General features: G+C 43.0%; 2 protein-coding genes across 2 annotated transcripts in view; one reads left to right on the top strand and one right to left on the bottom strand.

The window, feature by feature from the left end:
* LOC109511059 (gastrula zinc finger protein XlCGF57.1-like) overlaps positions 1-3061 on the top strand; it is a 19653-nt gene extending 16592 nt beyond the window's left edge. Inside the window, exon 3 of the mRNA XM_019862752.1 lies at positions 3049-3061. The gene's annotated coding sequence lies outside the window, so the exon portion shown is untranslated. The remainder of the gene's footprint in view (positions 1-3048) is intronic.
* Positions 3062-3901: 840 nt separating this feature from the next.
* LOC109511675 (gamma-glutamyltranspeptidase 1-like) lies at positions 3902-12180 on the bottom strand. Its single transcript, XM_019862951.1, has 14 exons — positions 12029-12180; positions 9755-9818; positions 8385-8577; positions 7464-7594; positions 7276-7365; positions 6665-6857; positions 6434-6597; positions 6127-6276; positions 5651-5787; positions 5120-5307; positions 4913-5040; positions 4671-4783; positions 4469-4582; positions 3902-4195 (listed from the first exon to the last, which is right to left on the bottom strand). Exons 1-14 carry the CDS (start codon positions 12119-12121, stop codon positions 4052-4054), a joined length of 1902 nt encoding a protein of 633 aa, XP_019718510.1. The 5' UTR covers positions 12122-12180; the 3' UTR covers positions 3902-4051.
* Positions 12181-13379: the final 1199 nt, after the last annotated feature.

The following is a 13379-nucleotide window of genomic DNA, read 5'->3' as shown; positions in this document are numbered from 1 at the left end:
AAAAAAACGACATAGTATAGTAAGGCGATTTTAGTCGAAATAAACGACCATGTATCGTAAGGCATTTTTAGCCGAAAAAAACGACATAGTATAGTAAGGCGTTTTTAGCACGAAAAAAACGACCATGTATAGTAAGGCATTTTTAGCCGAAATAAACGCCCATGTATAGTAAGGCATTTTTAGCCGAAAAAAACGACATAGTATAGTAAGGCGTTTTTAGCACGAAAAAAACGACCATGTATAGTAAGGCATTTAGCCGAAATTTTTAGCCGAATAAAATGACGTAAGGCATTTTTAGCCGAAAAAAACGACATAGTATAGTAAGGTGTTTTTAGCACGAAAAAAAACGACATCGTATAGTAAGGCATTTTTAGCCGAAAAAAACGACATAGTATATCGTAAGCCGTTTTTAGCCGAAAAAAACGACATAGTAGTCAGCCGTTTTTCGCTGAAAATAACGACATCGTATAGTAAGGCGATTTTAGCACGAAAAAAACGACACAGTATAGTAAGGCATTTTGAGCCGAAAAAAACGACCACAATGTATAGCAAGGCGTTTTTAGCCGAAAAAAAAGAACATGTATAGTAAGGTGTTTTCAGCCAAAAAAAAAAAAAACGACCATGTGTTGTCAGGCGTTTTTACAGCCCACAACACGACCATGTATCGTAAGGTGTTTTTTTAGTTTTTTCAACCTGATCAAAACATCTCTTGGTCATCAAGTTAACATCTGAACATTCAAATGCCACACAGGAAGGCCGGAGCTGGATTTGAACCCCGCACTTCAACGATGGGAAGCTGACGCACCTACCAGTTGGCCACCGGGTTGTCTTCTTCCCACTGACTTTTTTTGCTACTCGACTGGAACGCACTTGGTTATTTGTCACATCCTTAAAATATTAAATTAAAGTGTTCCATTAACCTGCCGTCCATGTTTTTGGGGTGTGGGAGAATTCCTGGAGTTCTTGGAAAACCCACATGCAGTTGCCACACAGGTAGGCCGTTGCTGGATTTGAACACTGCACCTCAGCGCTGGGAAGCCGACGCACTGACCATGAGGCTACGGGCCTCTCAATGGAACTTAGTATATTTCTGGGATAGATTTCTCTGAAGGCCAATGTGAGCAAATGTCTTGATATTTCAACAAAAAATAAAACGACCATGTACAGGAAGGCATTTTGAGCCGAAAAAATGACCATATATAGGAAGGCGTTTTTATCCGAAAAAAACGACATACTATAGTAAGGCATTTTTAGCCGAAAAAAAACGACCATGTATCGTCAGCAGTTTTTAGCTGAAAAAAAAGATATAGTATACTAAGGCGTTTTTCGCACGAAAAAAACGACATAGTATTTCGTAAGCCGTTTTTAGCCGAAAAAAAACGACATCGTATAGTAAGGCGTTTTTAGCACGAAAAAAACGACATAGTATACTAAGGCGTTTTTAGCACGAAAAAAACGACAAGAGTATATATAGTAAGGCATTTTGAGCCGAAAAAAACGACCACGTATAGTAAGGTGTTTTTAGCCGAAAAAAAACGACATAGTATAGTAAGGCGTTTTTGGCACGAAAAAAACGACATCGTATAGTAAGGCGTTTTTAGCACGAAAAAAACGACATAGTATACTAAGGCGTTTTTAGCACGAAAAAAACGACAAGAGTATAGTAAGGCGTTTTTGGCACGAAAAAAACGACATCGTATAGTAAGGCGTTTTTAGCACGAAAAAAACGACATAGTATACTAAGGCGTTTTTAGCACGAAAAAAACGACAAGAGTATAGTAAGGCGTTTTTGGCACGAAAAAAACGACATCGTATAGTAAGGCGTTTTTAGCACGAAAAAAACGACATAGTATACTAAGGCGTTTTTAGCACGAAAAAAACGACAAGAGTATAGTAAGGCGTTTTTGGCACGAAAAAAACGACATCGTATAGTAAGGCGTTTTTAGCACGAAAAAAACGACATAGTATACTAAGGCGTTTTTAGCACGAAAAAAACGACAAGAGTATAGTAAGGCGTTTTTGGCACGAAAAAAACGACATCGTATAGTAAGGCGTTTTTAGCACGAAAAAAACGACATAGTATACTAAGGCGTTTTTAGCACGAAAAAAACGACAAGAGTATAGTAAGGCGTTTTTGGCACGAAAAAAACGACATCGTATAGTAAGGCGTTTTTAGCACGAAAAAAACGACATAGTATACTAAGGCGTTTTTAGCACGAAAAAAACGACAAGAGTATAGTAAGGCGTTTTTGGCACGAAAAAAACGACATCGTATAGTAAGGCGTTTTTAGCACGAAAAAAACGACATAGTATACTAAGGCGTTTTTAGCACGAAAAAAACGACAAGAGTATAGTAAGGCGTTTTTGGCACGAAAAAAACGACATCGTATAGTAAGGCGTTTTTAGCACGAAAAAAACGACATAGTATACTAAGGCGTTTTTAGCACGAAAAAAACGACAAGAGTATAGTAAGGCGTTTTTGGCACGAAAAAAACGACATCGTATAGTAAGGCGTTTTTAGCACGAAAAAAACGACATAGTATACTAAGGCGTTTTTAGCACGAAAAAAACGACAAGAGTATATATAGTAAGGCATTTTGAGCCGAAAAAAACGACCACGTATAGTAAGGTGTTTTTAGCCGAAAAAAACGACATAGTATCGTAAGGCATTTTTAGCCGAAAAAAACGACCATGTATAGTAAGGCGTTTTTCACCGAAAAAAACAACCATGTATAGGAAGGCGTTTTTAGCCGAAAAAACGACCATGTATAGGAAGGCGTTTTTCGTCGAAATAAACGACCATGTATCTGTCTGTCTGTTTTATACATGTCAGCAATACATGTGTGGACCTGAGGTGGTTTTTAATATGCCCTTGGAGGCATGAAACAGCCAGACTCCAATGTCTCCTTTTCTTCTTAATGAGTAATTGCCAAGATGCTCTGCAAGTGGGAATCTTTATCAAGTTTGGGACTGTTTTAGTGGCCCGGGGGGCTTGGATTGGGGGGTTTTAAAAGCTTTGCATGAAATATTCACACGCACCCAGTTTAGGTCTTTATTTCCTCTGCCAATTGCAAGTTGAGGATCTCAATATTACCTTGATCAACAATGGGAAAAACAAGCAATGAATTGCCTATTTTGTTATTAATGAGATTGGAACATCTCATTTAGAATGTTCTCAATTTATGTTTCGATAGCACATATCTATCCTTCGATAGCTAACATTATTTAAGCAGAGTACTGTACACAAAAACTGATTTCCAAAATCTCAACAGATTTTAATTAATTTATTCATTTTTTTTTTTTTTCCATGAGATGTCACACGTGGTCAGTCAAAAATGGACAAATGTACCGTGTGGTTGATACTTAAAGCACATTTCACACAGATGGTAACTCAATGTGCTCTACATGATTGAAATGTCAACCTATAAAAGTATTTTAAAAACAAAAGGATTGAAGGACATTTCAAAACATCAAAACAGAAGTAAGACAGCTTCTAAACTAAACTAAAATTGCGAATATAATGTCGAGTGCAAGAGAGAAACCAACCGGTCTCATTGTTTTGCAAAACATTTCCACATTCTTGTAGCGTCGTACGGTTGCATGCCACGGTGCGCTACATATCTGGTGATTCTGAAAATTTCTGGAGAAAATTGGACCTATAACAGTTGCAGCATTCAAATGTCTATGGCATTTTTTTTTTTTTTTAATGGACAGCAGTGACTTGTCAGCGCTAATGATTTACAAAAAGATCTTCATAAATAGCAAGGAATCATACACTTTTATGATCGGCCAAGAGGTCACAGAGAGCCTGTGCTTTCAACATTTATAGTCGCTCCTTTAAAATGTCGTGAGGACGGATGAGGCGATGTCAAAATACAGCAGACACCAGGAGCAAGCTAGATTTTTTTTTTTTTTGGTTGTCCTGATGTACAAAAAATAGACAATCAACCCTGAACCTTACGGCAAAGTGTTCGGTGCAAATGACAACTGTCAGAAGTCCGCAGAGTCTGTGATCTTAATCTGCAATCACGATGGCATTAGGCGGGTGAGCTCAGTATCCCGCGGCGTACCCCGACTTGCGATAGTCCGACTGAGCGTGGAGTCCGTCCTTGTGGCGGACCACCGCCTGCACCACGGCTGAGGACTTGAGGAATTCCGTCTCGTGGTTCTTCTTCGCCAGACCCTCTATGATGTCCTGCCAAGACAAGAAAGGTGTCAAGAAAACAAGACACTTGCTGTATTCTTTCATCTTCAACATATTGAAATAATTTTACGACACCGTTTTATACAATAAAACAGTTTTTGGTTTCCCCGATGGTTTTAAGGGGGGCAGTTTGTGGCTGCCGGGCCATATTTTCCCCATCCCCGAGAGTGAATGTATAACGGCAGGAAGGATTTGAGACAGGAACTGTTCAGTACTGGCTGACTTTCCCTTCCTTTTACTTTTTTCCCCATTCACGAGTCTCACTTTGTCAAAGTCCGACTCGAAGAGAGTGGTGGAGGGACTCAGCTGGTTGTGGAGCCTCGGGTCAGCTACGGCTCTCTTCAGGTCGTAGTCGAAGAACAGGGCCTTCATGATCACCTGGGACGCACGTAATCATTTCAATCATTTTCAACGCAGAGTTCCCAATATTGTCACACAGAAAATGAATGTCTTCTTTGATGGTTACCTGGGCGATGGCGGTTGTGATCATGGTACCACCAGAGGCGCCCACAACCATCTTCACTTGGCGATCTTTGTCGAAGAGGATGGTTGGACACATGGAAGACATTGGCCTTTTCCCTTTGAACGGCATCAAACAGAAGCACAGTATATTGATTATCGAACCCAGACGTGTGACATTAGTTTGGAATAGATGGAGCTCGTCAGGAAGCCGCACAGAGGAGAAAGGATATGGGCCTGTTAATTAACCTGGCCTGATGAAGTTATTCGGCGATGGAGGCACCCCGAAGCCGTTTGTGATGAGCGGGGAGCTGAAGTCATCCATCTCGTTGTTGAGGATGATCCCCGTTGACCTTGACATCACTTTGGAGCCAAAACTGCGGGGCCGGAAGTAAAGCGACAAAACATTCGACTTGCGCACGGTCACGGTTTCAAAGCTCCGCTGCGAGATCGTACTATTGGTTGATGGTACTGGTGGCCGCCACGGCGCTGCCGTCCTCCGCCACCACAGAGAGGTGCGAGGTGCCGTTGTCATCGGGGAGGTAAAACTCCGGCTCATAGTAGCTCATGTTATGAGTTGTCCAGTCTGTAATCTTTCCCCGGAGATAATCGGCATAGGATTGCGAGGTGATGTTCTGAATGAGCTTAAAAAAAGAGAGAAAAAAAATGTTTAAAAATCAATTTTTACAAAGGAAATCAAAAACCCGTAAAGCAGGTTGACTATCGTAAATGTTATACCTGTTCAATATTTATGAGAGCAAATCCTTGAGTGGAGCCAACACTAAATTTGGGGTGGGAGGACATTATGGAGAAAAACGTAACAATTGTCCTAATGAATCGTCTTAATAGTACACTACTGACGAAGGATAAAGAGTAACCGTGTTTCAAAGTACTACATAATAAGTGTGACTCATTGACTTCGGGTAAACGATTGAGAAGGACACATACGGCGTGGGAGGGGCTTTGAATGATTGACAGGGTGCTTACATTGGTGATGTTGAGGAAGGCCGGATCGCCGAGCAAGGTCCTCTTTGCGTAGGTGAAGCGAAAGGCCTCCGTAAGACGGTGGTACGTCAGGATCTTGTTCTCGGTGCTCGCCACGCTGTCAGCGCTTAAATTGTACCCTGTGGAAAGCGTTTTACAGGGGAAAAAAAAAATGGCAGCTCAAAACGTTGCGTCCAGGAAAGAACACCAGGGGGCGCTGTTTTCTGTTTCAGGGAGCTCGTGTCCCAGGGGTTACCGGGTGTAAGTTAAAAAATGTAATTTGCTCGTGAGTGTCTTGTTCGCTTTTTTTTTTTTACGTCGCTGATGATATCGTTGACGGATGTCGTTCAATTTCTTTTTTTCCCAAGAGTCTTTCTCACTCCGAGCGAGCGGCTGGCAAAAAGCAAAAGCGGCTGACGTGAAAAAGCATCCTCTCCCACACAAGGTGCTTTTTTTGGACAGAGCATTCAAAGGTTTACCATCCAAGATGTTTAATATCAGCGAGAGCACAGGGCCGCTGGCGGGGGCGTTTGGAGCAGCCATGGTGTACTCCCCCACGTTCACGCTCAAAGGCTCCTCATCCAAGACGGGCGCATAATCCCTCAGATCCTCCATTGTGATGATTCCGCCTATGCAGGGGAGAGACAAACACCGTCAATGCACTTGGACTCAATCTGGGATACAAATCCGTCACGGGAGTAAAATTAGACGCCTGTAGAGACGGGAGCAGTTTGCTTTAGAATTTTCACGTACTCGAATCAACAAAGTGAAAGGATTGGAAGTGACCTGCTGCCTGAATATCTGCCACCAGATCGGTTGCGATTTCTCCATGGTAAAAAGTGTCAGCGCCCCCTTCCGCTATTTTCCTGTAGGTGTCGGCAAGTTTGGGAAACCGAACGGTGTCGTTTTCTTTCAGGACATCGACACCGCCGCTGCGACAGAAAACCTCACTGCAAGACAAACGATGTTTCGCTTTGAAAGTTGAAAATAAGCGTCATGACGATTTTCCTGTCTCACCACAAGGCTGGATCCTTGATGATGGTTTCCTTATGTTTGGCCAGAGCGACGGCGAGCGGCCTGCCTATAGGAAATCCTTTCTCCGCCAGATCAATGCTCGGCGCGAACAAATCCTTCCAAGGAAGTTTGCCGTGACGCTTGTGAGCCAGCTCGTAACCTCGAATCTCTCCCGGAACAGCGACGGATAAACCTCCTATCGGGCCATAAAACCAGCAGAATGGATCATTTTATGACCTAATTATGTGAAAGATGAGAGATGTGAGCAAATGATAAAAGTTGGAAGCGTGACACTATTTCTTAGCGGATCAAACTCCATCAACGAAGGCAATGTGTTTCTCATTTGAGAGATAATTATTATCCTTTAGCTATTTTAATTAAAGACAGATACTTATAATAATAATTGCTACGCTATTAATATTAATTTTAGAGTGTTTTTTTTTAAATTATATCTATAGCACCCTTCAGTATAAGATATCAGGTCTTTGCTGCGATATTGTTATGCTTTCCCAGTGTAATCAATCTAAAGTCTCTCATTGGATTTCTTTCCAGCTTGGTTTTAACAAATGGTTTCATCGCCCCTGAAGTTGGAGTATTTGTAGACCCCAAAGTACCTCTCTGGGACAAATCAGTGCTGTTTCCAAACATGTTCTCGGTTGCATTGCGAGGCGCCGTCTCCCGAGCGTCGATGGTTTCCACCGTGCCTGCGCGTGTTGCAAGCGAGAGCGTCGTTATTACGGGCGCGCAGCGCGCGCGAGGAAGTTATTAAAATGTTGCTGTTCCAAGTGAATTGGCAGCGTACCGCTTGTTGCGTTGTAGATGGTGATGAAAAGCCCTCCCCCGATGCCCATACTGTGAGCGTTCATCAGGCCGACACACAGCAAAGCTGCGATGCAGCCATCCACTGCCGAGCCTCCTTTCTTCAGTGTGTCACTGTTGAAAAGCAAGCAAATAAGGTTTTCGTTTTAGTACTACAGTCATGCCTTGAGAAACCAGTGCAACAGTTCAACACTGTTGGTCCATCTATCTGCATTTTGCAGCTGTTGCGTGCATGCGCAACTCATTTACATGTTGCCCGAGCGCGATGCTAAGCCACGTACACTGTTTCCGTACAAGTCATGGAAGCGTGACAAAGGGCTCTCTCATCCTCTCAGGGTAGTCTTGTGTGTGATGCATATAATTAGATCTTCTACTATGGATCCACTGGATGTCATTAGATTATTATGGGGAATGAAAGTGTATACAGTCCACTACTGTATAGACTGCTTATGGTATAGTAAAGCCTGAGCTGTGTTACATTCATGTGTGTGAATCGCGTCATGCGAGGGAATTAATAGCAGTCAGTGATGGATGGTTCCTTCACCTGACTTTTTTGGGGGTTGGTTTATTTCTCACTGAATGCAAGCCACTTAATCCTCGCGGGTCACAAGGGGTGCTGGAGTCTATCCTAGCTGTCTTCGGTCAGTACGCGGGGCGGGGTGCACCCTGAACTGGTTGCCAGCCAATCGCAGGGCACACAAAGACCAACAACTATTCATACTCACAATCACACCTAGGGACAATATAGAGTGCTCAATTAACCTACCATGCATGTTTTTAGATTGTGGGAGGAAACCGGAATACCCAGAGAAAACCCACTCAGGCCCAGGAAGAACATGGAAACTGCACACAGGAAGTGCTCATGCTCTCTCTCTCTCGCTCGCTCTCTAGCATGCGTTCTTGCCTGCCAATCACCGAGCACGGTCCAGCGTCCGCCGCCACGGCCGCCCTCGAGTACACGTGGTCGCTCGGGCGGGTTTTCCTGTCCACGCCGAAGTAGACGCCCACAAATATGGCCGCGGCCGCCAGCAGCAGCAGCGTTACTGCCAGCACGATCGTCACCCTCACCATTTTGGCGCGATTGAGAATGCTGCAATCTGGAAATAGGGTTCATTTTTTTTCTTACTGTCACTTCAACAGAAATACAGTAATACCTTTCTCCTTTTTTTTTTCGAACAAGTGTTAGAGGTCAATCTTTCATTCAGTCTCCTGCCATCAATCAGGACGTACAAATTATTTTCGGACAGAACAATCCATCAAAAAAAAAAAACAAAAAACAAATCATTAATTCTAACTTGAGTCTCCACTTTAGTTTATCTGATTGTATTTCTTTTTTGTGGGCGGAGGGGGTTTAAAATGACACCAAGTGATGCACTTGGGAATCCGACATGAGTCACCCCTTCTCCACCAGAAGAATTCGAGCTGCTCAGTGACATAATTGGGCGACCGGTCGGTTAGGTACCCGCCAATGAGTATAAATTGGCTTTCAAGCTCCTTTTATGAGTCCAGCGGTCACCAGCTATGTGTGTTGGACCATAATGATCGAAAATACAGAAACAAACGAGGCTGTAATTTTCCACATGTGTTTTAATGTTCATCAGATGATCAATCTTATTGTTATGTAATTTGTCACTTAACGAACTTACGACAAGGTTTTGACATTTTTTTTTTTTTTGGTAACAGCATAACTATACATTCTCTAAGATTCGATTGTTTGCATTTCAAAGGATGGCAATCAGTGAGTGTGATGTGGTCTTACCTCGACGTGTGTGAGGGTCCTCTGCAACAAATGGCTTGCTCTTCGTCGTTATGTTGGCCACATCCTGCAAACCAGGTGATATGCGACGCTCATTCACTGTGGCTTTTCAATATGTAACTATCACCGGAGTCGTAAACCTTAAACCGGCCCACTGTTTAACACCTTTATGAAACGCAGATCACCAGAAGAGCACTGACGCCGCCTCGCATGACGCAGGCAAATTGAAATGAATTCATCATTTTGAACGTGAGAGGAAACCATATTCAACTGGGGGTTTTTTTTCCCCCCCAGCGGTGTTTGCATTTTTCAATTAGCTCCTGTAGACTAGTTGTCATAATAGCAATATTTAGTGCAGATGATCAATCTTATTGTTATGTAATTTGTCACTGAACAAACTTACGACAAGGTTTTGACTGTTTTTTTTTTTTTTTGGTAACAGCATAACTATACATTCTCTAAGATTCGATTGTTTGCATTTCAAAGGATGGCAATCAGTGAGTGTGATGTGGTCTTACCTCGACGTGTGTGAGGGTCCTCTGCAACAAATGGCTTGCTCTTCGTCGTTATGTTGGCCACATCCTGCAAACCAGGTGATATGCGACGCTCATTCACTGTGGCTTTTCAATATGTAACTATCACCGGAGTCGTAAACCTTAAACCGGCCCACTGTTTAACACCTTTATGAAACGCAGATCACCAGAAGAGCACTGACGCCGCCTCGCATGACGCAGGCAAATTGAAATGAATTCATCATTTTGAACGTGAGAGGAAACCATATTCAACTGGGGGGTTTCCCCCCCCCCAGCGGTGTTTGCATTTTTCTATCAGCTTCTGTAGTCTAGTAGTCATAATAGCAATATTTAGTTGTATTAGTATATATAGCAGGAGTGGTAGTAAAAGTAAAGCTGTAGACATAGTTTTGTAAGGTTTCATAATAATTGTTGTTAGTAGTAGTAGGATGTGGTAGTAGAAGTCATAGTCAGTTGTGTTAAAACAAGTATTTTTAGTGGGACGGTGTTAGAAATCTCTGATGTGGTGTCCCATTTTTGAACGTGAGAGGAAACCATATTCAACTGGGGGGTTTCCCCCCCCCCAGCGGTGTTTGCATTTTTCTATCAGCTTCTGTAGTCTAGTAGTCATAATAGCAATATTTAGTTGTATTAGTATATATAGCAGGAGTGGTAGTAAAAGTAAAGCGGTAGACATAGTTTTGGAAGGTTTCATAATAATTGTTAGTAGTAGTAGTAGGATGTGGTAGTCGAAGTCATATTCAGTTGTGTTAAAACGAGTATTTTTAGTGGGACGGTGTTAGAAATGCAATCTCTGACGTGGTGTACCATCAAAAAAAAAAAAAAAAAAAGGTTCAAATCCACACACCCGGTGAAAAGCAGACCACCAGAAGAACACGCTGACCATGAATTAATCATTAAGAACCTGAGAGGAATCCGCACTCGGCTGTGTGACTTGTGTTTTATCTGCACAGAAGGTTCAACTTCTCTGCGACAAAGATTAACTCTCCACCGGTTGAGATGACGCATGTCACACGTTGGCCTTTGGTATCGTCGGACAACAAAATGTTAAATGAAACGCCTCCTCACCAGGAAAGAAGATCCAGCAACTACGAACCACCACGAGGGGAGGAGAGATGATCAAAGCACCGAGACAGGTCAAGAGGTGGTGGTCATCCGGGATTGTGCGCTGGATTCCTGGCAACTGGGACGGCGAGGGGACGTACCAACCAGGTGTTGGAAAAACAACCCCGCTCCCAATCCTTGAGCTCGGCCAATCGGGGGGGAAAGCGTTGCCCGCTGGAAAGGAGGCGGCCGCCTGCTGACTGGCCTTCAAACTCTTCCACAACAAGTTCAAATCGTGATTTATCACACGCTTCAAAGTGGACCCGGTATGGATGCACTCTCTGCACCTGCAAATACTTTCCCACTGAAATGAACTGATAAGCCATTAATCTGTTTTCGCCTCGTCTCAGAATAAAACGCCTTTGTGTGTGTGTGTGTTTTTTTTTTTTAATACTGGGAAAATAGCACTCTGTAATATCTTACTTATTAAAACAAAGTAGTAACATTATTAAAGATAGCGTGTCTGCCTTGGCTGGCGGTTTTAGTTTTATACTTTATGTATACGGCACAGTGCACCTGGAAAGTAATCACCCTATAAACGCCATTATGATCATTATTTATTTTATTTGAGATGTGACAACAACAGCAGCAGCAGCAAATAGCACTACTTTCCATTTCCAGCTCATAATTCTACACACAACACTACACTAATATCATTCTTCCGAATGCAAAGCAAACGAAGTCCTGCTCTAATTTTGCATCGCCGACTGCGTAATGCTCCCGAGTGATTCCGGAGACGGTTTTGTTGCGAGAGGTCAGGCCGGCAGCTGTTTGGAGAGCGCTCTTCTGATTGGCTAAGAGCAACAAGCGCGTGCACGAGGGATGCGAGGAAAAAGGGAAGGGGCACGAAGGGGCTGACGACTAAACGCGCCGACCGTTCTCACGTCTGATTCGCGTTGCGCGGCGTTCAAACTTTGCTCGGCATGGATGCGTTTGCGCGCGCTTGCCTGCAAAAGTGTCATGTTTTGGCGAACAACAACAACAACAACAACAAAGCGCGCTCTCAGGTGTGATGGGCTCCAAGTTGAGCAGGCAGAGAAGTCGAGATCTGGAAAGTGAATGGACCAAGAGAAGGCGGCAGAGGAATGACACGCCGCTGCAAAGCGACAGAGGAGGAGGAGGCGGCGGCGGCGGCGGCGGGGATCTGTTGTTTACCTCGTTGATATTGAAGTCCGACAAGCTGCCGGCGATGCTGCGCAAACGGGACCGCAGCCCGTACGTCAAGCGGGTGGCTTGGATCCGCGACATCCAGCGACATTTACGCGAGCACAGATCCGAGAAAGCGGCCGAAGTGCTCAAACTGCTGAGAAAGGTAAGTTGGCGTTGGGTTAGAGACACAAATGGACCGGCTTTTTTTTTTCCCACGCTACTTTGTTCTCACTTTGAAGTTTTGTAACTAAGCGCATACACAAACGCATGACAATTAAGCGTCGGTCCTACAACAGGTTCATTCTAGATTAGGTTATATTTGCACACCAAGCATTGTGTACTTTGTAAACATATATATATATGTGTGTGTGTGTGTGTGTGTGTGTGTACAGTATAGTTATTTATATAATATAAACAGCACATACATGTTTCAGAATGTCAAGAATGTGTGTTCTGTCATCTTTGCAAAGGCAGATATTTATTTGTACCTAATATTGCGGAAAATGAGTGTACCTTTACACTTTTGTGAGTCAGCGTACTTCTTTGAGTCTTACAAGGGATCAATGGTGTCTGACTAAGGCATCTGTTTTGTCTGCGGGACATGTTTATTCATATCTGCAGAACGGGAAGAACGAAAGGTCCAATGAGCCTTTCAAAAGAAGAAGAGATTGAAAACTAGAGCACATAAAATGCTGAATGTGTTTTGCATTACATAAAATGTCATCGGGTGCAGTGTTCACATTATGATTTGGTATGTTTTTCTCGAAAAATGAAAAAATAAATGCAAATGAGGAGCATCGAATTAATGTTGAAGTTTTCCAAACAAGACTGATCATTATTTTTAATTGGATGCTCTTATTTTTCCACCTTTCCCTCCAAGGGCGATGAATTGAAAGAAGCAATTGTTTGAGCTTGCATTATGCGCATTTGTGGTTGAAATGCTGTCGTTTTTCCATCCCTTACTTAGCGCCATGTCAGAAATCTGTGTGGCGCTAGTCAAGCCCCTCCAGAATTTGATTTGATATTTATTTCTATATGATTTTCTCAAGCCCCCCTTTTAGCCCTGGGAGAGGAAAATCCCGGTGCTGTGCCTGCTTGTGGAGATATATCGTTCAATTGTTTTTCACCATTTCAGTACCTGGATTTTTTTAACATGTATTTAATTTTTGGGTGTGGCGAGGTGCGGTTAGTTAGCAAGATATGTCTCCACCCTGAATATGCATCTTGCTTTTGGATAATCCGCTGGCGAGGCCAGTTTAGAGCGCCTTGTTGTCAGCTGTGAGTGTGGGTAAGAGAAAAGTGGAAGAGAGGCGGGATAAAAAATAAAAATAAAAAATCTGATGTGACGACCAGTCTG

This window comes from Hippocampus comes, unplaced genomic scaffold (assembly GCF_001891065.2).
Source record: "Hippocampus comes isolate QL1 unplaced genomic scaffold, H_comes_QL1_v1.1 scaffold65, whole genome shotgun sequence".
Lineage (NCBI taxonomy): Eukaryota > Metazoa > Chordata > Actinopteri > Syngnathiformes > Syngnathidae > Hippocampus > Hippocampus comes.
This window is presented reverse-complemented; position numbering and strand designations above follow the sequence as displayed.